General features: G+C 38.7%; 1 protein-coding gene across 3 annotated transcripts in view; it reads left to right on the top strand.

Moving 5' to 3' along the window:
* Positions 1 to 26,731, top strand: part of NRG3 (neuregulin 3) — a 1,064,346-nt gene that overhangs the window by 922,750 nt on the left and 114,865 nt on the right. For 2 of the 3 annotated variants that reach the window (XM_054729072.1, XM_008149153.3), the window contains exon 4: positions 14,285 to 14,311. In XM_054729072.1, coding sequence (XP_054585047.1) covers positions 14,285 to 14,311 — 27 coding nt within the window. The remainder of the gene's footprint in view (positions 1 to 14,284; positions 14,312 to 26,731) is intronic. The other variant, XM_054729073.1, reaches the window with a different exon arrangement.

The raw sequence follows: 26,731 nt of genomic DNA, 5'->3' as shown, positions 1-26,731 counted from the left end.
AGTTTAAAAACTTTGGCTCTCAAAAGAAATTTAAATCGTTGTACTGTTGATATTTGGCTCTGTTGACTAATGAGTTTGCCGACCACTGAGTCCTATATGAAAGCCTCAGTTGACTGAGGGGTTAGAATGGAGAAAGAAAAGGCTTTACCTATTTCTTTTTTTCTTTTGTTTTTCTGCCCTTCAGGTGATTCACAAATCAATGGCAATTACACTATGTAACCCCAAATACAGTGTGTGTGTGTGTGTGTGTGTGTGTGTGTGTGTGTTTTAACGGACACCTACTTGAAATTCCCAGAAAATCTGGAAGGCTAAGGTGGCAAATATAGCTAAGAGAAAACATTATAGTTTGTAGACCTGATTTTTTTTAAAAAGCTCACAATATATCTTCCAAAAGATTCAATGAACATTTACGTGTCTGCTATCTGAGAGACACTAGCAGAAGTGAAGAGGGGATGTAGAAGATCCCAGTTTACCTAATTAGTTATGGTATAGACATATCCCCACTAGTTATAATTCAAGGCATAATGGTCCTACATCTAAACACAGATCCCATTATTATAAAAATGGAGCAGATAACGTTATTTTAGGCATTCAGAGATGGCTTCAGGAGGAGGTGGGCCTTCAAAGATAGAATGAGTTTGCAGGAGGAAGACTTGTAAATCCATCAAGAAAGATTTCAAAGCCAGCGGACTGGCCGGAACAAAAACAGGTATGGACGTATGGGGCCTACTAGGGGACGGGTTGGCAGAACAGAATGCTGAGAGAGGTGAGGGAAACAGGTGATTTTTATTTTCATATTTTTAAGTGATTCCCTACAGGAAAACTTTAAATAATGAGCTACCTTTTGCATTAGAAGAATGATTTGTAATACAATACAAATGAATACCTTTGCAGGAGACAAAATACTAGCATAGCAAACAGCACTGAGCAGGCATTGACAGTGGACAAGCACACCCATCAGAGGCCACAGGTGCCGCCACTAAATAGAAGCCCCACTGAAAGAGTAGTTACCAAAAGGATAAGCAACAACTGTCAGGTCTGCTTGTCTTGTCCTCCCCAGTTTCTCCATAGTGTCCCCCAAATTTCAGACATCACTCAAAAATAAGCTTCCAACACGTATGCTTGTTTGGGCCTTGATCCTGAAACAGCTACCCCAACCAATCATAAATTACACTGCCTCCACTGCTTCCAGTTTCCTGAGTCCTAACCTAAATGAGCCTCTTTCTGATTATGACCTTAACTTGCACCCTAAAATGAATTCTCTTTGCTACTTTCTTGGCATGAATTTTCTTTCTTGCTTCATCATGAATGAGGCTTTTGGTCAGTTCCATTACATCAATGCCTCTGATGTTCCAGGTCAGTGTTCGACAAACTCATTAGTCAACAGAGCCAAATATCAACAGTACAATGATTGAAATTTCTTTTGAGAGCCACATTTTTTAAACTTAAACTTCTTCTAATGCCACTTCTTCAAAATAGACTCACCCAGGCCATGGTATTTTGTGGAAGAGCCACACTCAAGGGGCCAAAGAGCTGCATGTGGCTCGCGAGCCGCAGTTTGCCGACCACGGTTCCAGGTAAATACTTTGGGAAGTTGGTCCAGGATCAAGAATCGTGTACCTCACACAGGTCCTCTGGGGCATCTTTCCTTTGGTCCCTCTGTCTTTGGTAGGTGGGAAGCAGAAGTCTCCTTTTGGGGGATCTCCATGTTTCAAAGCTGTGATCTCTGTGGGGAGGTGGGAATTAGTTGTCTTTGTTCTTTGTTTAGTGGAGTGTCGTTCAGATTATTTTTTCTTAAAATCTGCCCATCATCTTCTGAATTAGTATTCATTATGAAGACATTGCAATTTTGAATTCAGGAGTATGATTAAAAACATAGCATTAAAACAATGTGTTAACAAAGGCTTTAAGTAATTAGTGTGCAAACTATACAAACAGATATAATGCTGATTGCCACATACTTTCTATCCTCTTTGTTTAGTTTTGTCTTTTAGAAGACTTGCCCTTATTTTATTACAATCCTTATGTCTATTAATCATAATCTCTTCTGTATGTCTTCATGGATACTAAAATAGATTGAAGTTTAAAAGTTAGAATCAGTAAAAGTGTACAAGATAGCTATTTAAAAGATTGCTTAAGTAGTTTGAAACTACTAAGGGGTAAGTCCTGAAATAGCATGTGTAATAATATTTTAATTACCACAGCAAATTTAATATTTTCCTTATAATTGATAACTTGTTCAAGAGAATCTTAAATTACATACAAAAATCATGTGACAGCCCAGCCGGTGTGGCTCCGTGGTTGAGCATTGACCCATGAACCAGGAGGTCACCAGTTCAATTCCTGGTCAGGGCACATGCCCGATTTGTGGGCTCTATCCCCAGTAGGGGAGTGCAAGAGGCGGCCGCTTGATGTTCCTCTCATTGATGTTTCTCTCTCTCATCGATGTTTCTATCTCTCTATCCCTCTCCCTTCCTCTCTAGCTAAAATCAAGAAAAACATCAAAAAATCATGTGACCAAAGTATGCGTATGTTTGACTTTCTCAGATATTAATCTGGTGATTTTGAACTCCAAAATTGTATAGTCATGTAAATGGTAATTAAATATACTTTGACTTGGGAGCGTTTTCTAGAAACGTTTGTCAATACTGGTTGTTTTTTTTTTAATATTGAAGGAGTTGTCACCAAAGTGTCATGTTACTTGGAATTCTTAAAAACTGAGGTGACAGAAAGCGGGCTGGATATGCTTTGAAGGAATACAGGTCTCACATGTAGTGAGCAAGGGAGCTGACCAGATGGCATTTTTTTCCATTCAATGCATCTTTATCAAACACCAAGAAAATGTCTGACTGTGATAGTCTGGAGTGATAAACAACTCCCCATCACTCCTGGGATTTGAGATACTTTTCCACCCTAAGCATCTCATTTTTTACAGAGGCTTATTGTTTTCAGTTATTAAATGAGACTCAGTAGCACTGCTCTGCAGGCTAATTTTGTAAATTACATGAAATAAAGTGTGTAGAAGTGCCCATTGAGAAAATATGAGAAGGGGAAAGTCAATAACATATTAGAAGATGCTGGGGAATGATTGTGAGTCTCCAGAGCAGTATCTCCTTGTGCAGTCACCTATACAGATTTATTATCATCTCTATATATAAAAGCCTAAGTGACCAAACAATTGGTTGACCAGTCACTATGACCAGTTGCTACGAGGCACGCTGACCACCAGGGGACAGATGCTCAATCCACAGGATCGGGCTCCCTCCTGTCTGGATTGGACCTGCAGGGATCAGGCTCCCTCTTGTCTGGATCAGGCCTGTGGGGATCAGGCCGAAACTGGCTATCCGACATCCCCCAAGGGGTCCTGGATTGCAAGAGGGCACAGACCAGGCTGAGGAACCCTACCAGTGCGTGAATCAGTGCAATGGGCCTCTAGTTAGTTATAAAACTGAAGAAGCAGTGGGGTTTTTGAATGAAGAATTATTTTATATAATGGGAATTCTTATTTAGTTTTTCATTCAATGATTGTGGACATGGAATCAGAGTTGAGCCTAGTGCTCTAAGATGTTTTCACTGGAAAACTCTACAAGCTATTTAGGCAAGATATAACTTTGAAGAGCAGCCTAAATAAGAGTCACTCATAAACCTCAGCTGTGACCCTGTTTTGATATTCCATTTTACAGAGCAAAATGCCCATCTTGAGTTTGCAATGCATAAACACGTGGCACGGTCTCCAAGGCTGCCTGCTTCTTCTTTGATGCAAATGAATATTCTTAGTTACAGGATGAGAGAAGAATGTAAAATAAAGGTGTGTCTGTTCAACAGAAATCAGTAACAGAGCTTTGGAGAAGAGAAACAAAGAGGCTAGGTTTTATAGCAAAGCCCATGAATAGGAGAATGGGACTGTTTGATTTTCTGGAAAAGTGGTTTTGCTTCTCCATGATTGATGACCTGTCTGGTGTTAGGCTGGCCACAGTAATAATGTCAGGGCTTACTATCAGCAGTAGAAAAAACCTGTCAGTTCTGGTGTGATGGAGGAGAGAAGGGGATTGGAACTATAGAGCTGAAATGGACAGAGAGTCCTCGGATTTAGGCATGTGATGCAAGTTGATTTTGTGTAAAATTGATTTTAAATTTATTTTACATATACAGTTCAAAGACAAAAATCTAGAACAAAAAAATAACAGTAATTACTTTTAGGAAGTAGTAAGAAAGGTATCAATTCTTCACTTTCCAAATTTTATTCATATATATATATGACTTTAGAGAGAGGGAGGTATGTTAGAGAGAAACATCAATCCTTTGCCTCCTGCATGCACCCTGACCAGAGATTGAACCTGCTACTTTTTGGTGTATGGGAGGATGCTATAATCAACTGTGCCAACACCAGTCTTGGTAACATGTATAAATTTTAAAATCAAATGTATATGTGGTGATAAAAATAAAATTATGCATTCAATGAGGCAATATATTTTAGTGGAGGGAGCATGGAATTTAGAATCTAACTTGCATTCATATCATAGCTCTTGCACTAAATAGCTGGAAAAATATTCCTGTTAATATTTCTCTTCTTGTAGGATAATTTTATAGACTCTAACACAGTACCTAGAAAGGAACTTTACTGCCTGCCCTTCAGGAGTGAGCTCATTATCTTGATAGCTCTCCTTTCCTTCCTATTGTGGGCCTTAAGGTCTGAGAGATTCAGGTCTAAGCTGCTACTCTGTTTCCAGTTGACAGATTTTCTTCCCCCCTAATGACACAGTTATATACTCTGGTAGCCTGTGGTGAACCCTAGCCCCCAATCACCTGATTCCTTATCTGTTTTGAAAGGTATATATTCTATGTGTAACAGTGGGGGGTTGCAACCCACCTCACCATTCTTTAGCCACTGTTTCTGTAAATGCTAACTCTGACTGATATGTAGCTTGGAGATAAACAGTATCCTACCTAATAAAAGAGTAATTTGCAAATTGACCCTAGCTCTGCTACACCCACCAGCCACGCCCACCAGCCAATCAGGAGCAAATATACAAATAAACCCAACCAAGATGGCTACAGCCACAGAGAGCTGGAGGGAGGCTTGGGTTTCCCAGGCAACAGAGGAAGCCAAGCTTTCTGCAGGCCTAAGCCTCCACTCAAGGCTACAAAGTTTCAATTATAGAATGTAAACAAATCCAAACAGAAATGGCAGCAGCTATGGAGCTGGAAAGAGCAGGAGGCAAGGGTTTCCCCCAGCAATGGAAGAAGCAAAGCTTTCCACACACCCTGGCCAGCCCAGGCCTCCACTTAAGGCTACAAAGTTTCAATTATAGAAGATATACACAAACCCCAACAGAAATGGCTGCCGGCCATGGAGCAAGCAGGGGGCTTGGCTCCACTCTAGGCTACAAAGTTTCAATTGTAGAAGGTAAATAAATTCCAGATACCAGGGCCTCCTCTTGGGTTGCCAGGGGGCGTGGCTGGCCTGCAAACCATCACAGGCCCCTCACTCAGGCAGCCCTATGCCCCAAGGGAACCCCCACCCTGATCTGGGACACCCTTTAGGGCAAACCAGCTGGCCCCCACCCGTGCACCAGGCCTCTATCCTATCTAATAAAAGAGTAATATGCAGATTGACCATCACTCCAACACACAATATGGCTGCCCCCATGTGGTCAAAGATCCTGCCCCCATGTGGACACAAGATGGCCACCACAAGATGGCCAGCAGGGGAGGGCAGTTGGGAGGCAACAGGCCTGCAAGGGAGGGCAGTTGAGAGGGACCACGCCTGCAAGGGAGGGCAGTTGGAGGCAATCAACTCTGCAGGGGAGGGCAGTTAGGGGTGACCAGGATGGCAGAGGAGAGAAGTTGGGGGCAAACAGGCTGGCAGGGGAACAGTTAGGCATCAATCAGGCTGGCAACGGAGTGGTTAGGGGGTGATCAGGCTGGCAGGCAGAAGCGGTTAGGGGCAATCAGGAAGGCTGGCAGGTGAGCAGTTGGGAGCCAGCAGTCCTGGATTGGAGAGGGTGCAGGCTGAGCTGAGGGACACCCCCCGTCCATGCACGAATTTCATGCACCGAGCCTCTAGTGTTTGTATAAGAATCCTAGGAACAAACTTCAAAAGATACAGACTCTGACCTTAGGTCATCACAGCTCTGGGAGATTTGCTGAACTTTAACTGTTAAACCAGGGTGACATAAAATCAGGATGATTCACACCAAACCATCACTTGACCAGTTTCTAGGTCCCTATCAGAATGGACTGTTCTGGCCTGCACGTAGAGAACTTTTCCACCCCTCCCCTTGATTTCTTTGTTCTGTTTTCCCTCTCCCTCTCCCTCTCCCTCCTTATAAGAACCTCTGCCTGCACTGAAATGTTGAAATGGGCTTTGCTACAAGAGTCTCCCATTTTCTCAGGTTACCAGCACTTGAATAAACCTCTTTCCTTTTTCACCAGCCCCTGTCTCACGAGTTTGGTAGGTAGCCAAACCTTGGGTTTTGGTTGCATATAGATCCATGTATTAATTCCAGACTGAAGCTTCCCTCAACAATCACATCCAGGTCTTCCATCAGACTTTGTTCCCCTCCTACTCAGAGATCTAAGAGTGTATCCAAGCCTTTCCTAGTTTGCCTGGCTTGTTATAATAAACTTGGACATACATGACCATATCTTGATATATGAACCTGATCACTTTGTCCATGATCTTATCTGGGAGCAAGCAGAATACACAGACCCACTATTGAAGTATGAGACAATTATATCTCTTAACAATGATTCTAGAAAAAACTAGGGAATACTAAGCTCAGGTGGTAGGGGTCAGCAAACATTCAAGAATCAACTTTTTATCTTCATAACTCCAATGTTGACTTCTCTGTTCGGACTACCTCTTCCTAAAGTGTTATTATTGAAAATCACTTGACAAGGATCTGTTGGTGTAATCTACAGAGGGGCATATTTCATTGCAGTTATAAAGATAACCATTTATAGCCAAGATGTTTTATAGTTGAGTGGCTGGTTTCCTCCACCCTTATCTGGCATATATTTCCTAGAGTGAGTACTTTAGATCACTAGCTCCACAGGGGTTTTATGCTAACATGGTTGTTTACATCAATCTGGGAAATAAAGCCTACCGAATCACCTCCAGGAGAGCCGTGGCATACATATGAAGGCCTTTGGGGATTCTTGCTGTGGAGAAGCCTGTTGAACTTTAAGCCAGTATTCTAAATTTCTCAAGCATTGAATAATATTTTTAATGTAACATGCTTTTCCACATTCCAGGAAACTAGGATTTAAACACCACATTTTGGACTATTCTATGATAGAATTACCTTGTTCAGTTACTTTTAATATAGGAATGACACTGAAACTCACATTCATATCTCATTGTCCCAATGCTTCATTGCAGTGAGTTTTTAGTCATGGGTTGGACCACAACTTGTCTCCTCCTGCCCTAAGATTGGAATCAAGTCAAGTATTGGTTTTGTTACTGGTCTTTACCCTGCCCACTCCCCCCGTCCACACACCCGAGAAAATGGTTGGTCACCCTCAATTGTCTGTCTAGCCTGTGAACAAGAGGTTTTGAATTGCTCACACACAAGGAGTCAGGACACTTGGGAAATGTGTGGGCCTTGAATTTTCAAGAGTTTTTGACTTTATAGAATACTAAATAAAAAACATAAAACTGAGGTCACCTACCTAGACCACAAATCTTGTGAAGGTTTAAGGTCTGCAGCAGAGTTGTTGGCATTTGTTAAATATGTTGCCAATTTTAAGATTCTTTGCTTCAGTTTGGCAAACATTCAGATAGAACTCTGTATATCCCTTGGTACACATACAATCAAACAACTTCACATAGGCCAACCTTAGTATAAAGAAATCTTGCTAGTAATCAATGAAGAAATACTAATGATTTGCCAATTTGGTTTCTTTGAGAGAGGGAACCCTCTTCTACCTAAGGTGTGTCCTAGCTGGTTTGGCTCAGTGATGTCAGTGTCAGCACATGTACTGCAGGGTTTCAGGTTCCATTCCAGTCAAGGGCACATATCTTTGTTTTAGGCTCAATCCCCAGCCCCAGGAGGCAACCAATTGATGTATCTCTCTCACATTGATGTTTCTCTCTTTCTGTCTCTCCCACTCCCTTTCACTTTCTCTAAAAATAAATGGAGCCATAGCCAGTTTGGCCCCATCAATAGAGTGTCTGCCTGTGAACTGAAGGGTCCCAGGTTCGATTCTGGTCAAGGGCACATGTTCAGGTTGTGGGTAGGAGGTGTGCAGGAGGCAGCTGATCAATGATACTCTCCCATCATTGATCTCTCTCTCTCTTTCTCTCTCTCTCCCCCTCCCTCCCTCCCTCGCTTCCTCCCTTCCTCTCTGAAGTCAACAAAAATATTTTTAAAAATCAATGGAAAAATATCCTTGGGTGAGAATTTAAAATAAAATAATAATAATAATAATAATAATAATAATAATAATAAGGTATGCAGGTAAATAAGTGCTTCTACAGTGCCTGAGGATACCTGAAAACAATTTGTCCTCTTAGTGGATTAAAAAATCCTCCCTGGGCATCTTATTACCTGATGATTTTGTAAGAATTAGGTTTTCTTCATTTTTAGGGTCAATGTATGCCTTGAGTATAAAAAGTGGCTAATGTTCAAGCTGCTTAGGTTCAATTGTGTTTCTACCACCTACCAGCAATGTGGTTTCCTCCACATTTCCCAAATTCAGGGAAATTTCTTGAACTCTCTCTGCCTATATTCCTCATCTAGAAAATGAGAATGATGACAATCTTATTCTCATAAATTTCTGCAAGATAATATTTAAATCCATTCCTGGCACAGAGTAAGTGCTCAATAAATAGTAGCCATTATTATATAAAACGAGTGTGAATATTCTAAAAAACTATAACTTTTACATATAAAAGTTAATCAAACTGTTAAAAACATGGAAATAATACATCCTACTATGCACCATAAGGAAAATCAAATGTTTTTGCTTAAGTCCTATACCTTCTCTTCCACCCCACTATCTGGGCAGTTCTTGGCACATGGTTTGTTGAGGAATAAATAAGTGGATGATCGGTTGATTAATTCTCACCATACACCTCTTGATTTTCTCACGCACCCTGGCATAGTCCCAGGAAAACTGTTTGCTTTAAGAAATCGGTAATTAAGGGTTATGAGAAATACTGTGGTTTAGGTCCTATGTAACTCAGTTGACAAAATTAATTGCTTTTCTGTTGTGTTCTTCATGGATCTTTATTGATCCTTTTATATGAAACAAGGTCTATTAGTATCTTTAAATCTGTGATAAAGATTAGTATTTAGCGCTTTGATAAAAGTATGGAAATGTCTGTGTGTGTGCACGTGAGAGAAAGACAGAGAGATTTTAATTGAGACCTAACATTTTATTTGTATATTTCACTGGTGTCACAAATGTCGTTATAAAAATTAAGAATTTCCCTTTAAAACCCAAGAATATAAATGCCACCTTGCTTGATAGTATTTCTGAGCATTATAACTATATTGATTAGATGTAATTTTCCTACTATGTTAAAAGAAGATAGATTTCTTTTTCCTTAAGAATTCTACCTATACTTTTTAGTATTTGAATAATTTTCAAATTCTGATTTCTTCCATCATAAAGTATTGAGATTGCCCTCAAATTCATCAAACATGCCACCCACTTCTTAGTGCAATCTCCAGACTCGCAGAGCTTGATTCTCCATATCTCCTATCACACAGATGTGAAAGATATTCCACGTTTATGGATTGGAAAGATAAACATATTAAAATGGCCATATTACCCAAAGCAATATGCAGATTTAGTGCAATCCCCATTACAATTCCAATGGCAACTTTGTTTGTATTCAGATTAACATTTTTTTATTGAGGCAAAAATTCACCTAACATAAAATTCACCATTATAACCATTTTAAAGTATATAATTCAGGGCTTTAGTATACTCACATTGTTGTGCAAACATCATCATTATCTAATTCCAGAACATTTTCATCACTCCAAAAAGAAACCCTGTCCCACTGAATAGTCCCTCTCCATTTGTCCCTTCCACCGCTTCCTGCCCCACCGGCAATCATTAATCTGTTTTTCTTGTCTATAAATTTGCCTCTTCTAGACATTTCATATAAATGGAATTATACCACATGTGTTCTTTTATGCATCTAGCTTTTTAGTATGATGCTTTCAAAGTTCATACATGTAGCAAATATCAGTATGTCATGCATTTTTATGCCAAATAACTTTCCATTATATGGATACTATCACATTTTGTTTCTCCTTTCATTGGTTGATGGACATATGTGTTGTTTCCACTTATTGACTATTACAATTAATGCTGTTGTGCATATTGGTATACAAGTATCTGTTTGTGTCCGTCTTATCTTGTGGTTTTTTTTTAATTGAATTTAAAAGTTGTGTTGTGTGTGTGTGTTTCTGCTTAATCCCCTCACTGCTTTCATTTTTAAAGAAACAGAACAAAATATCATCAGGTTTGGCACTGGCCAGGTAGCTCAGTTGATTAGAGTGTCATCCTGATATGCCAAGGTTGTGGTTTTGATCCAATCAGGGCACATTCAGGAATAAACTAATTAATGCATAAATAAGTGAAACAAAAAAACCAGTGGTCTCTCTATCTCTTTCTCTCTCTTCCTTTCTCTCACTTTATAATCAATAAATATAAATTTTAAAAAATTATGTCATCAAATTGGTATGGAATCATAAACCCAGAATAGCCAAAGCAATCCTGAGGGAAAAGAACTAAGTTGGAGGTATCATACTCCTGACTTCAAATTATACTACAGAGCTACAATAAGAAAAACCACATAGTATTGACAGACACACAGACCAATGGAAGAGAATTGAGAGCCCAGAAATAAAACCACATGTATATGGGCAAATGATTTTTGACAAAGAAGTAAAAAATGTACAATGGAGAAAAGAAAGCCTCTTCTATAAATGGTGCTGGGAAAATTGGAAAGCTACATGCAAAAGAATGAAACTAGGTTACTGTTTGCCCCTTATACAAAAATTAATTCAAAATGGATCAAAGATCTAAATATAAGAGCTGAAACAGGAAGTTGCATAGGAGAAACCATAAGTACTAAATTTATGGTCCTTGGATAATTTTATCAAGAGATAATTTTATCTTCCCACAGACAAGGGAAGTAAAGGCAAAAATAAATGAATGGGACTATATCAAACTAAAAAGCTCCTGCACAGCAAAAGAAACTGCCAACAAAACAAAAAGGCAAGCGACCGAATAAATGATATTTGCAAACGACAGCTTTGACAAGGGATTAATATACAAAATATATAAAGAACTCATGCAACTCAACACTAAACAAAGAATCCAATAAGAAAAATGAGCAGAGAGCCTGAACAAATACCTATCTTAAGAAGATATACAAATAGCCAACAGATATATGAAAAGATGCTCAACTATACTAGCTATTAGGGAAATGCAATCAAAACTACAATGACATATCACCTCACACCTGTTAGAATGGCCATTATCAACAAGACAAGTGATAACAAGTGTTTGAGAGGTTGTGGAGAAAAAGGAGCCCTTATTCGTTCATGCTGGTGGGAATGTAAACTTGTACAGCTATTATAGAAAACAATATGGAAGCTCCTCTAAAAATTAAGAATGAAGCTTCTGCCCTGGCTGGGTGGCTCAGTTGGTTGAGCATAGTCCCAGGCACTGAGAAGTTGCCAGTTCAATTCCTGATCAGGGCACATGCCTAGGTTTTTGGCTTGATCCCCCCAGGAGGTAGTGTGCAGGAGGCAGCTGATTGATGTTTCCCCTCTCACACTGATGTTTCTCGATCTCTCCCTCTCCCTCCTCTCTCTCTCTAAAAATCAATTAAAAATTTTTTTAAAGAATGAAGATTCTTATTCACATTAGAACTCAAACATAAGCTTGCCAACTTTTCTACAGTCTCTATTCTTTCACATAGCACTTTAGCTTTATCCTGGGATCAAACTTATGGGTCCTTGGCTTCCTACTATAGCACTGTTACTAAGAATTACCAGAGCCTTTTCTCTGTGGGCTCCCACTGATTTCTGAATTACTGGAGAACAAAAATTGTGTCTTTTCATGAAAGTGTGCTAAATATCTATCAGTATATATTAAGCAGTCAAAATAAAAGGCATGTAAAGAAAGTAATATATCTACTTTTTAAAAACTCTGTTACCATTTTTTATATGAGTCATTCTCATTTAATATAGGTACTAATCGATGAAAAAAATGAACTATATACAGGCAAAATTGTAGAGAGAGAGTAGTAGATTAGAAATTACCAGAGGCTGCAGAGAGGGAAAAATATGAAATTATTGCTCAGTGGGTACAGTTTCTCTGTGGGGTTATGGAAACGTTTTGGAAATATAGTGGTAATGTTTGCCACATTGTGAATGCAATTAATGACACTGAACTATACACTTAAAATGGTTAAGATGACAATTTTTAGTCTATATATATTTTACCACAATGAAATTAAAAAATGAATTATTTACAAATAGGAAAAGCACTGAATTATTCAAGATAACTAAATACACATTTTCTAAAAAGAAAAACTCCTTTGCTAAATAAAGAATTCATAAAAGGGAGCTCAGTAATAAGTCTTAGAAAAAAATACAATTGTAGCCATACTTTTTTCATTTATTCTCATTTATGTAACATATTGCTGCAGCAGAAATCATCAGTAATGAAAGGAATTTAAAAAGTGAATGAGTGGAATGGTAACCAGGCTGTGCAGTGAGAAGAGCCTCCAATCTTTACTGAGACAGGAGGGAGTCCAGGGAAACTGAGGCCAGGGCAGCAGCTGCAAGGTGGTGGCGGTGGTGGTGGCGGCAGTGGGAGAGGTAAATGAGATGAGGATGTCCTCAGGGAGGAGACCTCTCAACAGATGTGGATGCCGGGCCTGGAAGGGAGCTGGCAGCAGCCTGCGGAGAGATACAGGGAGTGAGAGGCTGAGACAGAGAAGTGAGTGACACACCTCGAGGAAGGAACAGAGGAGGGTGAAGGAAGACTGAGAGAGGGACTGAGGCCTGGAGGGGGACGGACACCTGGAGAATGGACAGAGATGGAGATAGAAGTGAAAGGAATCAAAGCCATGGTGTAGTAGGCTAAGGAGACAAAAATAAAATAAAATAAAATAAAATAATAATAAAATAAAAAATAAAAACTTGAATGAGTGAATAATCGAATGATTAAATGAGGCACCATCTAGATGACCGGACCTCTAAGGCCCAATGCCTGTGCATAGCTAGGCTCAGTTTATTACTCTGCTGATCACAGGCAGACATTAGCTGGTAAAACGGTGGGCAGCCCACATGTACATGGCACATGGTCATTCATTTTTGGTAGGAAGTGGTGGAGCTTAACCGTCAGAGGGCTTGGGGTTCAGATCAACTGGATTTGTGCCCTAGATCTGCCTCATCATTTGGGGCCAATGTAATTTTTAATCTTGCTGAAGTGCAGTTTTTCTCATCTAACAAATAACAGGAAAAAAATACAACATTATTGCTTTTTTGTGAAGGTGATCAGCACCTGGTGAAGGCCAATCATGTAAAAGTTCTCTACTTATTCATAGCAAAGAGTACAATAAGTAAATGTTGAACAAGTAGTCATTCTATGTAATACAAGGGTAATTGACGCTAATGGTGGAAGTACCGGGACGACCGGTCGCTATGATGTGCACTGACCACCAGGGGGCAGATGCTCAATGCAGGAGCTGCCCCCTGGTGATCAGTGCGCTCCCACAGGGGGAGCTCTGCTCAGCCACAAGCTGGGCTGAAGGCTGGGAGTGCAGCAGCGGTGGCGGGAGGCTCTCCTGCCTCCTCTGCAGTGCTAAGGATGTCTGACTGCAAGAGGGCGCGGGCTGGGCTGAGGGACCACCTCCCCCCGGCAAGTGCATGAATTTTTGTGCACCGGGCCTCTAGTTTTACATAAAATACCATTATTTCTAAAAATCAATTTAGTACCAGATATTTTTTGTGTGAACGTTTCTTTCTTTCTTAAGGCCTAACTTTATACTTTGCATACTTGGTAACAGATGCAATATTATTGCACCTAAAGTTTCAGGCTTTGGGAAAATACCAATCATGTTCAGAGCACCCCTTATTGTGGGCAATTGTAAATTATCTTTCCCCAAATAATATGCAGTTAAAATTGAGACACATTTTTTTTCCCTTTAAAATGAGAGTCTTATACACGTTTATTTCCATGTGGAATTTTTCTAATCATCTTCTCTCTTTCTGTTTCCCTTTCTCACATGCTGACTTCTGTGTAGCAGACCACTTGGGAATTGAATTCATGGGTAAGAATAAAATATTTGCTTCTTAAAAATCTGGAAAAAGTGAAGTTTGAAATGTCTTTGTTCTCCTTTTCCATCTAATTATACTTGAAATGTTTCATTATCAGATGCTATTAGTAGAAAAAAATGTTTTTGTCTATTTTTCACTAAGTAATGGCTCAAAATGAAAGGCTTAACTACTTATTGGGAAGTCAATTTAATGTTAAGTGCAGCTCTGGAATCCTACAGAAGTTAGATTTGGCTCCTGGCTTTGATTGTTTGCTCTAATTCTCAATTTTCTTATCCGTAAAATAGGGATAATAATCATTCCTCTTTTACTGCATGTATAAATTGCTTAGCACAATGTTTACAAGATGGCAAACACTCAATAAAAGATAGAAAATAACTGTGATGGTTTAAAAATGTCACTTTTGTTATTTTCTGCTCTAATTCCTTTTCCTTTCACATGATGATTGCTTTGAATACATTTTGGTACCAATCTTAATTGTGAGTATGGACTATATAAACTTTTCATTTTACAAAATTAAAATATTTCTTTTGAAAGTACTAGCAGTGAATGGCGTGTTTTTAAAAACATTAGAATGCCTTCCACGGGAATTATTCTCTATATCCATAGATAATTACATTAAGAATGGGTCACACTTTTCTGAGTCTAAATTAAAAATACAATGGAAAAAAAAAGGTTTGCATGAGGTTGATATGCATCATGGTGCTAATGTGGAAAGATTCTTAAGAGTTGAAGTTAGTTAAATGGAGATAGCCTAAATTTATTTCCAAACTCATAATTCTCTGCTTAATTGACCTTTGTTAAGCTTCTGATTTTCTCTTACATGATAAGGATTATGAATACTTGCTTCATACATAATATGTTTATTGTGATACATACATTTACTTGTATTCATTTATTCATTCACCTATTTATTCAGAAAATATTTATCTAGTGCTCACTGTAAGTAAAGAAAAACTGCAAAATGCTAGAAATAAAATAATGAGTAAAAATGGACTAAAAAATCCTGGTTCAATGGGGCTTATAGTCTAGTAAGCTTATAGATGATAATCAGGTAATAATACTGATAAATATAAAATTGCAAGTTTCTTAATACCAATGCCAAGCAAGATATAGGATAGAAATGATAGATATTTAAAACATGATATCAAGTAGTTGAGACGAATTGAGGTTGAAGGTTAGAAAGAGGAAATTCCTAGGATGACTGCAGGGTTTATAGTTTTCATATTTAGATAAAATGTGAGCCCTTCTACTGAAAAACAATACTGGGAAAGGAAAAAATTTATGAGAAATGTTTCCTAGATTAAGTTCGGAAATGTTGAGTTCTGGATGCCTTTGTTATATCTGGGAGATGTCAATTTAGTAGTTGTATTGCTGGAAGTTTTAGGGTTAATTGATTAGTGATTGCATATTTAAATGGGAATTGAATCTCTCTGTTGTGTGATATTATTTATTAGTGCTCTATTTATATCAGTATTAGATTATAGAAAAAGCAGACAGACAGCTCAACTCCTGCAGGTTTGGGATTTTTTAAATTGAGGTGATGAAAACTCCTAAGGGCAATGAAGTTGAGGAAAATATTCAAATGAAGCTTTCTGGAATGTAAGGTAGGTGTGGAAAGAAGTGAAGAACGGGTGTTTTATCTCATTGGAATCAATGAGTAGTCATCATGGGAGTAATCAAAGAAGTTGTTGGCATGGAAAGGAAGTTGTAGTCATATGGACTAGGAAGTACAGAAATTTATGGTTGTGGTCAAGCAGTAGAGTATAAATTGTATGTTGAGAAGGACACGTGGTTGGTTGATACTTTCCTCATTTGCTGATGATGGTAAGGATGAGCAGCAAGGAGGTTCCAGCATCGACAGTCACTTTGAGGACGATGGTACCAGCCATAGTGGATAGGGATTTGCCCCCTTGCACTGTGGTGATTGCAGGCTTTGAGGACAGAGCTTCAGTTCAGGTGTTATGTAGCAGAGTGACTGCAGATGCAGGAGGTAGCTCATGGGTGGTGGTGGGGATAGGGTAGCTTCAGATCCTACAAGTGGGTGGCCACAGTTATAGTAAACAGAAATTGCTACATCAATGTTAATGATCACTGTTGAACGTGATAATTAACCAGTCATCATCCTACTGGGCTTTTCCTTAGGACCTCTAGTCCTGAGGACACTGGCACCTTATAGCATAGTAATTTGCTAAAGAACCAAGATATGTATTAAGAGGTCTATTAAAAATTTAAAATAATTGGCTAACCAGTTGGTAAAAAATATTATATAGATCATCTATATGCAACTCAAGACTAAGAACATAGTGAATCTTGCTGTAAAGCCTTATAGGCAATCAGTTCTCTGTGTGTGAATATTGACTCCAGCAGTAGAGATTGCCATGGAGGAAAGGGGATGGGCAACAAGTTGGAGTTGAAGAGAGGGCATATGCATATAGATAGCGGCGACTAATGAAGGATTGTTTGTAATGTTGAACAGGTTAGTAAATAAACTGTTTCTGCTGATCTCACTAGTTCTAGACACTATTTACCCTCACAGGTTGCTCTAACTGAATATGTAAAATTATTTTGTTGCTTTGAACACAAAATTTTCATATTTAACTTGAGATTTTAGAATTCACATAAATAAAAGTTCTTCCATTGAAGGTGACGTCATCCCAGTAACAAGGCATCTCTAGGTATCAGTTCAGTTGGGAAGCAGAAATGCCGGCATAGCTTAGTCACGTAGGTATATTGTGGTGCCGGAAAATAATCAGTGCCAGTTCAGTTTTAATGAGTTCTGAATACCTTTATTCTCAACTTTATCATGCTTGCCTGGGGCAATGCTAATTTCATCTTCCCTTGAGTTGGAACATGGGTCACAAAGTGATAATCAAAACTCAGGTGCCTTCTTTCCAAGTCTTTGTTACCCAGGAGCCACATCTATGTGAACCCTTATTGATCAGACTCAAAACCTGAATGCTTCATGCAAATTCCTTTTTAGAGCAGGGAACTCCACATCATATGCTTCAAGAATCTTATTATTATTTAACCAGCATGCATTTATTGTACTATGTGCTAGATAGATAAGATATTGAAGATACAGATATAAAATCCACATCCCTTTAAGTCTAAGGGATCTGACCCTAAAAAAAGTGAAAGTTACATGTATTTGAGGTGATATAAGAGGTGCTATAAATAAAAATGGCATAGGCAAAATATAATAAAGAATGAAGCTAAATGGGCTAGGGAAGTTCAGAGACAACCTCCCAGAGGAAGAAACATTTAAGCTGAGTACCAGCCAAAGCAGATAAACTGTACCCAGTGATGCCACAGTCCAAAGCTGTCCTTACTCATTTGCTTCCACTTGAGAGTGAGATTTCTCCTTCAGTCTATCTGGTCTATGAGGTCTCTAGAGTCGCTTCTTTATACTAGAGAGAGAATATCACCTTCACTAAAAACACTTAACCAAAAAGTTTTCCGAATTGATTTATTAATTGTAAAGAATAACTCTCCTATTGAATAAGCCATGCCAAACCTAATGTCCATAAAACTGTCAGCATTCAAAAGGATTTTTCCTTAATTACATTCATGAATTTCTCTTAATGGTGCTTCTGGGATTGGGACAAATGGAAATTTCAACAACAAATACCACTCTGGAATACAATAGTAGTTAAAAAAAAAAGTTAACTAATGTAACTTGAAGGTGCATGAAAACACAAAATTGTGAAATATTTGTGATAAAAAATTAATTCATATTAAACCAATAATCGAAAAAGATTATTTGAATTCATGACTTAGCCTACTCATTCATGCATACATGAGGGAAAATTGAGAATCTTAGAGTCAGATGTTTGAACTTTCCCTCAAAGTGTGAACAGATCAGGAGATGGAATAGACAAGTACTCATTGAGGTGTGTGAGAAATCCGACCAATAATCCAGATGGCCAAAGGGCACATCAGATTGGCAAAGTTTGGAAGGCACATTGATCATGAAGAGGCATTTCTCATCTGAGAACTATCTGCTTACAGTGCCGGATGCTCAATCATGGAGCATATCTCATTACATCCATTTAAGCTATTTGTCATGCAGCTATTTCTCTGACAATGCCCTGATGCATTGGATACTCTAGGCATCAAAGATGTTTGTATAAAAGCAGGTGCAATGCCATTTGCAAACATATTAGCAAGCCACAGGGAGAGCTGTAGATCTTGTGGGAAACCTTTCATGCAAATGTGATTCATTCTTATATGGAAAAAATAAAATGAACTGTCAGTTAAATGTCTTGTTTGTGATTTGACATTGTTTTTAGGATAGCATAATATATGCAAAGTCTGAGTAAACTCTAGTATACATTTTTAAAAATCAAAATTTTATGAAACTTGGGAAAAATCAGATTGCTAACTAAAATCTTTTAAATTTTCTCTGAAAGAATTTATATATTTTGAAGTTTAAGAAGAAACACTGAATTTTCTATAATGAGAGGCATAGAAATGTTTACAGTTTAAATGTGTATAGATGCAAAATTGACAAAGTTATTTCTTAAACTTTCCCATATATTGAGTACCATATATTCATCCCCCAGGTTAAAAATCATGTTTCTAACTCCTGTTTGGATGATATGAAGTGAGGATATTTTCCTTAATGTGACGCTGCTTATTTTGAATGAATTGGAGTGTGTTCATTTAAATCTAACAGGCTCACATGTTGGTCAAATTAATTCATAAGATGCCCTAATTTTTAAATTTCATTAGAGATATAGAAGTAAGGATCATTTTTCTCTGGGCTGAAATCTCTAACTTAGACTTATATGAACAAAGATGTTTTCATTCATTTTAATATATCATGTTTTCTTATAAAATAAAATTTGGATTTATGAACAAATATATGTGTACTTGTAGAGGGGTTATGATAAAAAGTAGGTGTTTAGTTTTTCTTATATCAAACTACATGAGAAATCAGATATGTCAGAGTAATTAAGTTAACATTATTTAATGCTTGACATGTGTCACAAAATTTACATTCCTTCCTTGAATTCCCTCCAAAAATACATCAGGTAGGAACTACTTATATCCTTATCTTATAAGTGACAAAACTTTGGTACAGTTAAGTGAAATTTCTAATTCAAAGAACAAGGAAGTTTGCAAATACAAAATTTGAACCAAAGTCTATCTTCTACCAGATCTCTTGAATTCTATTGAAGACTAATTACTGGGCATGTCACACAATAAGGATTTCAGGATTACTCAAAGAGGTTTTCTTCTGGCAGTGTTTTTGGTGGCAAGGCAGTTCTGTATCGGTTATGTTTTCCAAATACCATCCTATCTAATAAAAGAGTACTATGCAAATTGACCATACCTCTGCTACACCCACAAGCCATGCCCACCAGCCAATCAGAAGCGAGTATGCAAATTAACCCAACCAAGATGGCTGCGGCCACAGAGAGCAGGAGGCTTGGGTTTCCCTGGTGATGGAGGAAGCCAAGCTTTCCATACACCCTGGCCAGCCCTGAACTCCACTCAAGGCTACAAAGTTTCAATTATGGAAGATAAATAAATCCCATTTACCAGGGCCTCCGCTTGGGTCACCAGGGGGCGTGGCCGGCCTGAAAACCACTACAGACTCCTCACCCAGGCCACCCCATGCCCCAAGGAAACCCCCACTCTGATCTGGGACACCCTTCAGGGCAAACCAGCTGGCCCCCACCCTTGCACCAGGCCTCTATCCTATCTAATAAAAGAGTAATATGCAAATTGACCATCACTCCAACACACAAGATGGCTGCCCCCATATGGTCAAAGATGCCTGTAGGGAGGGCAGTTAGGGGTGACCAGGCCACCAGGGGAGGGCAGTTAGGGGCAATCAGGATGGCAGGGGAGCAGTTAGGCATCAATCAGTTAGCCTGGCAGGGGAGTGGTTAGGAGGTGATCAGGCTGGCAGGCAAAAGTGGTTAGGGGCAATCAGAAAGGCAACAGGAGAGCATTTGGGAGCCAGCAGTCCTGGATTGTGAGAGGGATGTCCGACTGTCCGTTTAGGCCCAATCCTACCTGCATCGGGCCTAAATGAGCAGTCGGACATCCCTTGAGGGGTCCCAGATTGGAGAGGGTGCAGGCTGGGCTGAGGGACACACCTCCCCATGCATGAATTTCGTGCACTGGGCCTCTAGTGAGGTCATAAGAATCTTGGGTAAGTAACTCACATTGTCCAAGATGCAAGAAAATAATAAATGAACCTAATGTCAGCTTATAACTTTACATTCAAAATTATAACTGCCAAGTGTACAAAAAAGCTCACATTTGCTGGTCATTGCAGTCTCTAATGAAGCATAATCCACAAAAGTTGTACTGTATTTGTAGGATTCTTTGTGATTACAGACTACGTTGAGTGACATTAGTTGGGTGGTCCTACTATTGAATACTGTTGGGTATAAAGGTCTATCCCCTCTAATGGGAGACATTTGCCAAGAGGTTGAACTATCTCTCCAATGACCTGCCAAGTTTTGCTGAAGAACATTTGCACTATCTTGTTTTCTTGCTTACTTTCTCTTTAGCAATATGACCACTACCTGATTTTTTGTGACACTGTCGATGTAGAAAATGTCCAAGCCTGTAGAGGATTATTTTTAAGAGCTTAATTGAGCCAAACCAAAGACATATGCCACAGAGCAAGATATCAAATGCTCAGCAAAATAACAGTTTTACAGCTTTTTAAATTTTTTTAAATTTTTTTAGGCACTTGAGATTAAGAAGGGAGATTATATGAAAGTGGGAAAAAGCAAGGTGGGAATTGGATTACTGGATAGTTAACAAGATTTCTTGCTTTCTTGAGGGTAGTTACCATTTTTCAAAAGTGCGTTGGCCTAGATGCAAAGAAACAATGGACAGGGCTTGTTTGAGGCAAAGATAAACTTTTTACTAAAGAAATTCTATGTCTGGGGCATGACTACCTACCATGACCTGCTTAGTTAAGAATTTATAATCAGACTAGAGGCCTGGTGCACTGATTCGTGCACCAGTGAGGTCCCTTGGCCTAGCCTGCACCCTCTTGCAATCCGGGACTCCTCAGGGGATGTTGGATAGCCAGTTCTGGCCTGACCTCCTGCAGGCCTGATCCAGACAGGAGGGAGCCTGATCCTGTGTGTTGAGCGTCTGTTCCCTGGTGGTCAGTGTCCATCATAATGACCAGTCATTCAGTTACTTAGACTTTTATATATATAGACTACTCTGTGAGAAAGAAAGAACCTTTTTGGGGGGTCCATATCAGGAATCTTGGTACAAGTATTAATAATTCAGCTCTCTGGGATGTAATTTCCTCCAATTCTTTTTGTTCTTCTTATTTTTGTTTTTGGAAGAGATAACTTGACTTTGTTATTACCAAAACTCCCTCATCATACATGTAAAGATAATATTTTGGCTTATTTCTATGATTAATCTAAGTCATTAGCACATATTGGTACATCCAGTAGTTAGAAGTAAAATTCTCTAAACAAAGCCTTGATCACTAAGTCAAATGAATGAAATTCTGATAAAATTTAAAGGTTAGATTAAAAACTTTTAGTGATATTCTTTGAGGAATGGCTATAAATCAGAGATACGCTGGAAAATATGCAGATATTTTAATTGTGATTTCTACAAAGGAGAAAATGGATATTTCTATCGAAACATTTGAAACTAGATTCCAGAGTTGGTTAATAAAGATTCATTGGTAGACACTGTGAAGGTATTTGTTGTGAACCATTTGAAAAGGAAGTGCTGTTCACTGAAAGATTACATATTTACATAGTTGAACACTACATGTTTGCTAAATTAATGTACTTTTATAAAATTGATAAATGACTAGATTGAAAGGTTCTATACAGAAAGTGAATACATAGAATTCAATAAAACCTTTAATAGTCTCTCATGAACTTCTTTTGTAATATGGTATAGATTTATATCAATTTAGCGATAATAGGTTTGAGGCTCTAAAATGGTATATGAAGGATCAAGAACAGCCATGAGTATAGTTTCCAGTTGCTTCTAGGGCAACATTTTGATTAATGGCATAAACAAAGACATAGCTTAAACACTTATAAAATTATTGAACTTTTTTATGAAGTGTGATTTATTAGGTCAAATAGAAAGAATTATGTTTTTATGTTGTCAAATTAGACTAAAAAAAAATTTAGATTGTAACCAGAATCAAGTTGATTACATATACATGTTAATTATCTAAAATGTACTAGTATGTAAGTTCCAAATGTATATAGTTCCAAATGTATATAGGTTCCAAAGATCTCCTGGAATGTATTAGAGAAGAGAAAAAAATGAGCAGCAAAGATGTTCAGATTGTCATTGGAAAGTAATTCCCATTGAGGTTACATATGCAGTTCTCCCTGACAATTGCTTCAGGAGCTGGGGTGAATCTGTGGAATAACAGAGAGAACAAATGGATAAGGACGGAACATCAGAAAATGCAGCAAAGTGAAGATGACACAGGCTCTTCTCAACTAGCAGAGTCTGCTTTGTGAGCTCATGATGGCTCAGCCAATCAGAATGTGTGGAGCCCCTTTGGGAAGTCAGGCCCTTGCCGGGCCAGAGCCACACAAAGACAGATTCTCAAGTAGTTTATAATGCAGTGTACAGGACACACTTGTATTGCAGTTCAGTACAAAAAGGATTTAGTTGAGGTGTTGGTTGGTGTTTTCTTTTGGTGATTTTTTTTCTTTTACAAAACTTAAGTGTTTCCCAAACATCTGAAGGATGTTAGTATGGTTGAGTTGACATGCGAGGGTCTGTGCCTGTGCTGTGCAATTTCACAGTCTTCCTTACATACTTATCCATTCATGAATCTCATGAGAAGAGTATTGTAGGCAACATTTTCTGAATTAATTTTCCAGAGAATCATGTTTCATAGAGCTAGGACTTTAAGGACCATACTCTACTCTGGTAAATTCTGGGAGAAAGGAGCACAGACGAAAACATAACCACATATCATTGGTACAGTCAGGGTCATCTGTAGGTGGAAGAATAAAAAGTATCCCTACAAGTTGGGAGATGATAGAAGAAAACATGAAGGAAAGGGACAAGGAAGAACATAGTATACTGGAGGCCTGATGCATGACATTCATGCACTAGGGGGTGGAGGGGGGGTCCCTCAGCCTGGCCTGAGCTCTCTCACAATCTAGGACCCCCAGGGGGATGTCCTTAGTGCTGGCACAGAGGCGAGAGAGGCTTCCACCACCACTGCTGCACTCACCAGTCAGGAGCCCGGCTTCTGGATGAGTACCGCTACCCCCTGTGGGAGTGCACTGACCACCAGGGGGCAGCTCCTGCATAGAGCATTTGCTCCCTGGTGGTCAGTGCGCATCATAGCGACCGGTTGTTCTGTCATTCGGTTGATTTGCATATTAGGGTTTTATGATATAGGATTAGAGATGGAAGAGCACAGGGGTTTTAGGAAATGACAAGAAGTCTTGTGTAATTAGAGAAACATAATGCACATGAAAGGGAGTGTGATAAATGATTGATTGGTTAATCAGGACAGAGCTGATTATGATGACCCTCTAAGCCCTTTAGAGAAGTTTTTTTTTTTTTTTATCTTGTGAAAGGAAGCCTTCAGAGGTTTCCAGCAGGAGAGCGATCAGATTTCCCTTTAAATGCTTATTCTGTCAGGAGCTATATGCAAGGTTGCCTTAAGGCATTGCATGCAAAATCCCAGCTAATGGGCCAAGCTCAGGATTTTTCTTCAAATATTCACCAAATGCTTGCTTGCTCTTTGAACAACTGTGGGAGTTATAAAGATGAATTTCCACTTATTCTGTGTCAAGCACAGAAATAGAAGCAAAGGCAGAATGCCTGGAGAAACATGGGGATGAGGTGCAAGGATCAGAGCCTTGGGCACAGTGGACACTGAACTGATCTTAGCAGGAAGGGTAAGATTTCTATGGGCAGAAGAGGAAACACCCTAATGCAGATGTTAAAATTAATAGGACCAGGATGAGGCTATGTGTTTGGAAATACCAGTTCTTACAGCAAAGGCAAACTGCATTATGATTTAAATGACACAAAACTTTTTATTTAATTTATAAATCAAATCATGGCATTCCCTGCATGAAACTTCCTAATGGATTTAGAATGAAATATAGTACAGACACCATAGGTTGCCATGTTAAGTGCACCGTGATCTGGCAGTGCCTACTTCCCTGATTCTCTTTCTTCCAAGCTCACTAGACTTCTGCTTCATCCACCTTCTCCTTGTTCTTCTCTCTACCACAGGGCCTTTGCACTAGTTGTTCTCTCAGTACTAACTAGTTTACTCACCTGCACGTGTGTGGTTCCTCCTCATCATAAAGGCTTCAGTTAGCATGAATTTCCAAAGAGATATTCCCTAGCCACCCTATTTTATGCCTTCCCTATCTCATTCATATTAGCCTCCTTTTCCCCCCCATAGGATTTATCTCTGTCTAACCTATTTATTTGTTCATTTTTTATTATAAGTCTCCCTATGGGAAAACAAGTTCTGTGAGAACAAAATTTACTCATTGTTGCATCTTATAAGAGATGCAATGTTCAGCATAATTATAAGAGCTCAATAAATGTTGGTTGAGTTAATGATTTAAAATGAATTTAACTATATGATTTTCTTAACTCTTAAGTTTCTTAAACAATTAAAAAAAACAGTATAAACAAAGTATCAATGAAACTCAAGGCCATGTTGTTTGGTTCTAGATAACTCTCAGTCAGTCACTTACCAAATAATATTAAGTGTTCCAAAATTCGTTTTGGAGATTTCCCCTGTTGAAGTGGTGGATGGCACATGGGGATTTCTCAAAGGTGTAGCGTCCAGCTCCATCGGGTGTTTTGTGCACTCCTAGAAGTGAGCCAGTATCCTGGAGGTCCTGATTGACCAGGTGTCTTCCGACAGAATATGTCATGAGTTAGTTGTTTTCACTTAGAGGTTTGTGTTTTCTATTAGTTACATAGTTAAATTTGGAGCTAGCTGAGAATAATGGAAAAACCTAGGTAGGCAAAATCACATAATTCAAGAGTTCTCAACTTTAACTTTTATCCCAGGCACTAGGCAGCTTGTCATAAACATAAATTTCTTTCTCAGCCTTGGATATCTGATTAGGTAGTTCTGGGATGGCTCCCAGGCTCTTCAGCTTTAAACGATTCTGAAGAAGGTCTCTGCCTACATGATGAGAAACTTTGACATAAAGGGACACACAGACCTGCGTTCGTTCTGGTACCACCATTTAGTATTGTATGACCCAGGCAGGGATTTATCATATCTATTCCTGGAGTTCCCAATCTGTCGAAGTGGGATGATGGCATTACCAAGTTCACAGAGTTGTTTGCAGATCAATATATATAAAGCATATAAAGTGCTTAGCCCAAAGTCTGACATCTACGAAATGTTCAAGGTGAGCTATTGTAACTACTGTTCCTTCCGGTAGCAGCTTCAGGGGTGGTGATTTCTGACCTATATACTGTCTTGGATTTCTTTAAGTTGTCTACATCATTCTGATTCTTTCAGAAAGGGGAATTTGAATATTAGTGTCCCCTTCTTTGCTATGTAGGGACTCTAATGTTATCTTGTAGAATGACAGCCATTTTCCAGAGCATTCCAGTGAATGTCAGCCAAGATTGCAGGATTAGCTCTCTCAAAAGAGTAATGTCTCTGAAATCTAAAGTTCCTTTTTCAGAATTTTACTTCAAAGAAGATGCCTTTAATATTCAAACTGGTTATGCAGGGTGGCTGCATTCCATGTGTTAATATTTCCAAGAGGATCCGACAGAGGTGAAAGAAGTCCAGTGGCACTTGTTCCATGATGCTACCCTGTCACAGGACTCATTCACTCTTCTCAGAAGGATTTCATTGACTTTATTTCTTTGGAGAAGTTCTGAAGCAGAAGACTGCACTGCGTTGAAAGCATATTAAATATAGACTCTTTTTATGACAAAGCTTGCAAGCACTTAAGAAAGATGGAGGGAAGGGAATTAACATTTGCTGACTATTATATAACTTATGGGCATGGTAGGTGATTTTACATGAATTATCTCTATCTTTCAAAATCATTTTGTATCTTAAACATGTGATATAGAAAATCACTACAATCTGAGTGGCTGGCTTTTGGTCTGGAAAACATTGATCCTGTTGTTTTGTTTTGTTTTGTTTTTTAGCATCCTGTGGGTATACCAGATTTGAGGAGCTATTTGGTATATGTTCAAGGAAGCTATCCATATTTGGAACAAAGACACAGGGATGCAGGGCAAAGAAAGTTAGTCTAAGAAGCCTAGTAAGCTAATTTTTTTGTTGGACACATGAAGAAACAAGTTCAATGAATGCAAAAGCAATATGCTCAATGAAAAACAACAAAGATGAATTATACTCTAGATCAAATGTCTCCAACCCCAAATTTGTCCCCTAGTCTTCCCCACCAGCATAACCGAAG

Source organism: Eptesicus fuscus, chromosome 17 (genome assembly GCF_027574615.1).
Source record: "Eptesicus fuscus isolate TK198812 chromosome 17, DD_ASM_mEF_20220401, whole genome shotgun sequence".
In the NCBI taxonomy this organism is placed as follows: Eukaryota; Metazoa; Chordata; class Mammalia; order Chiroptera; family Vespertilionidae; genus Eptesicus; species Eptesicus fuscus.
Note: the sequence above shows the minus strand (reverse complement) of the source record. Positions and strands in the feature narration are given on the sequence as shown.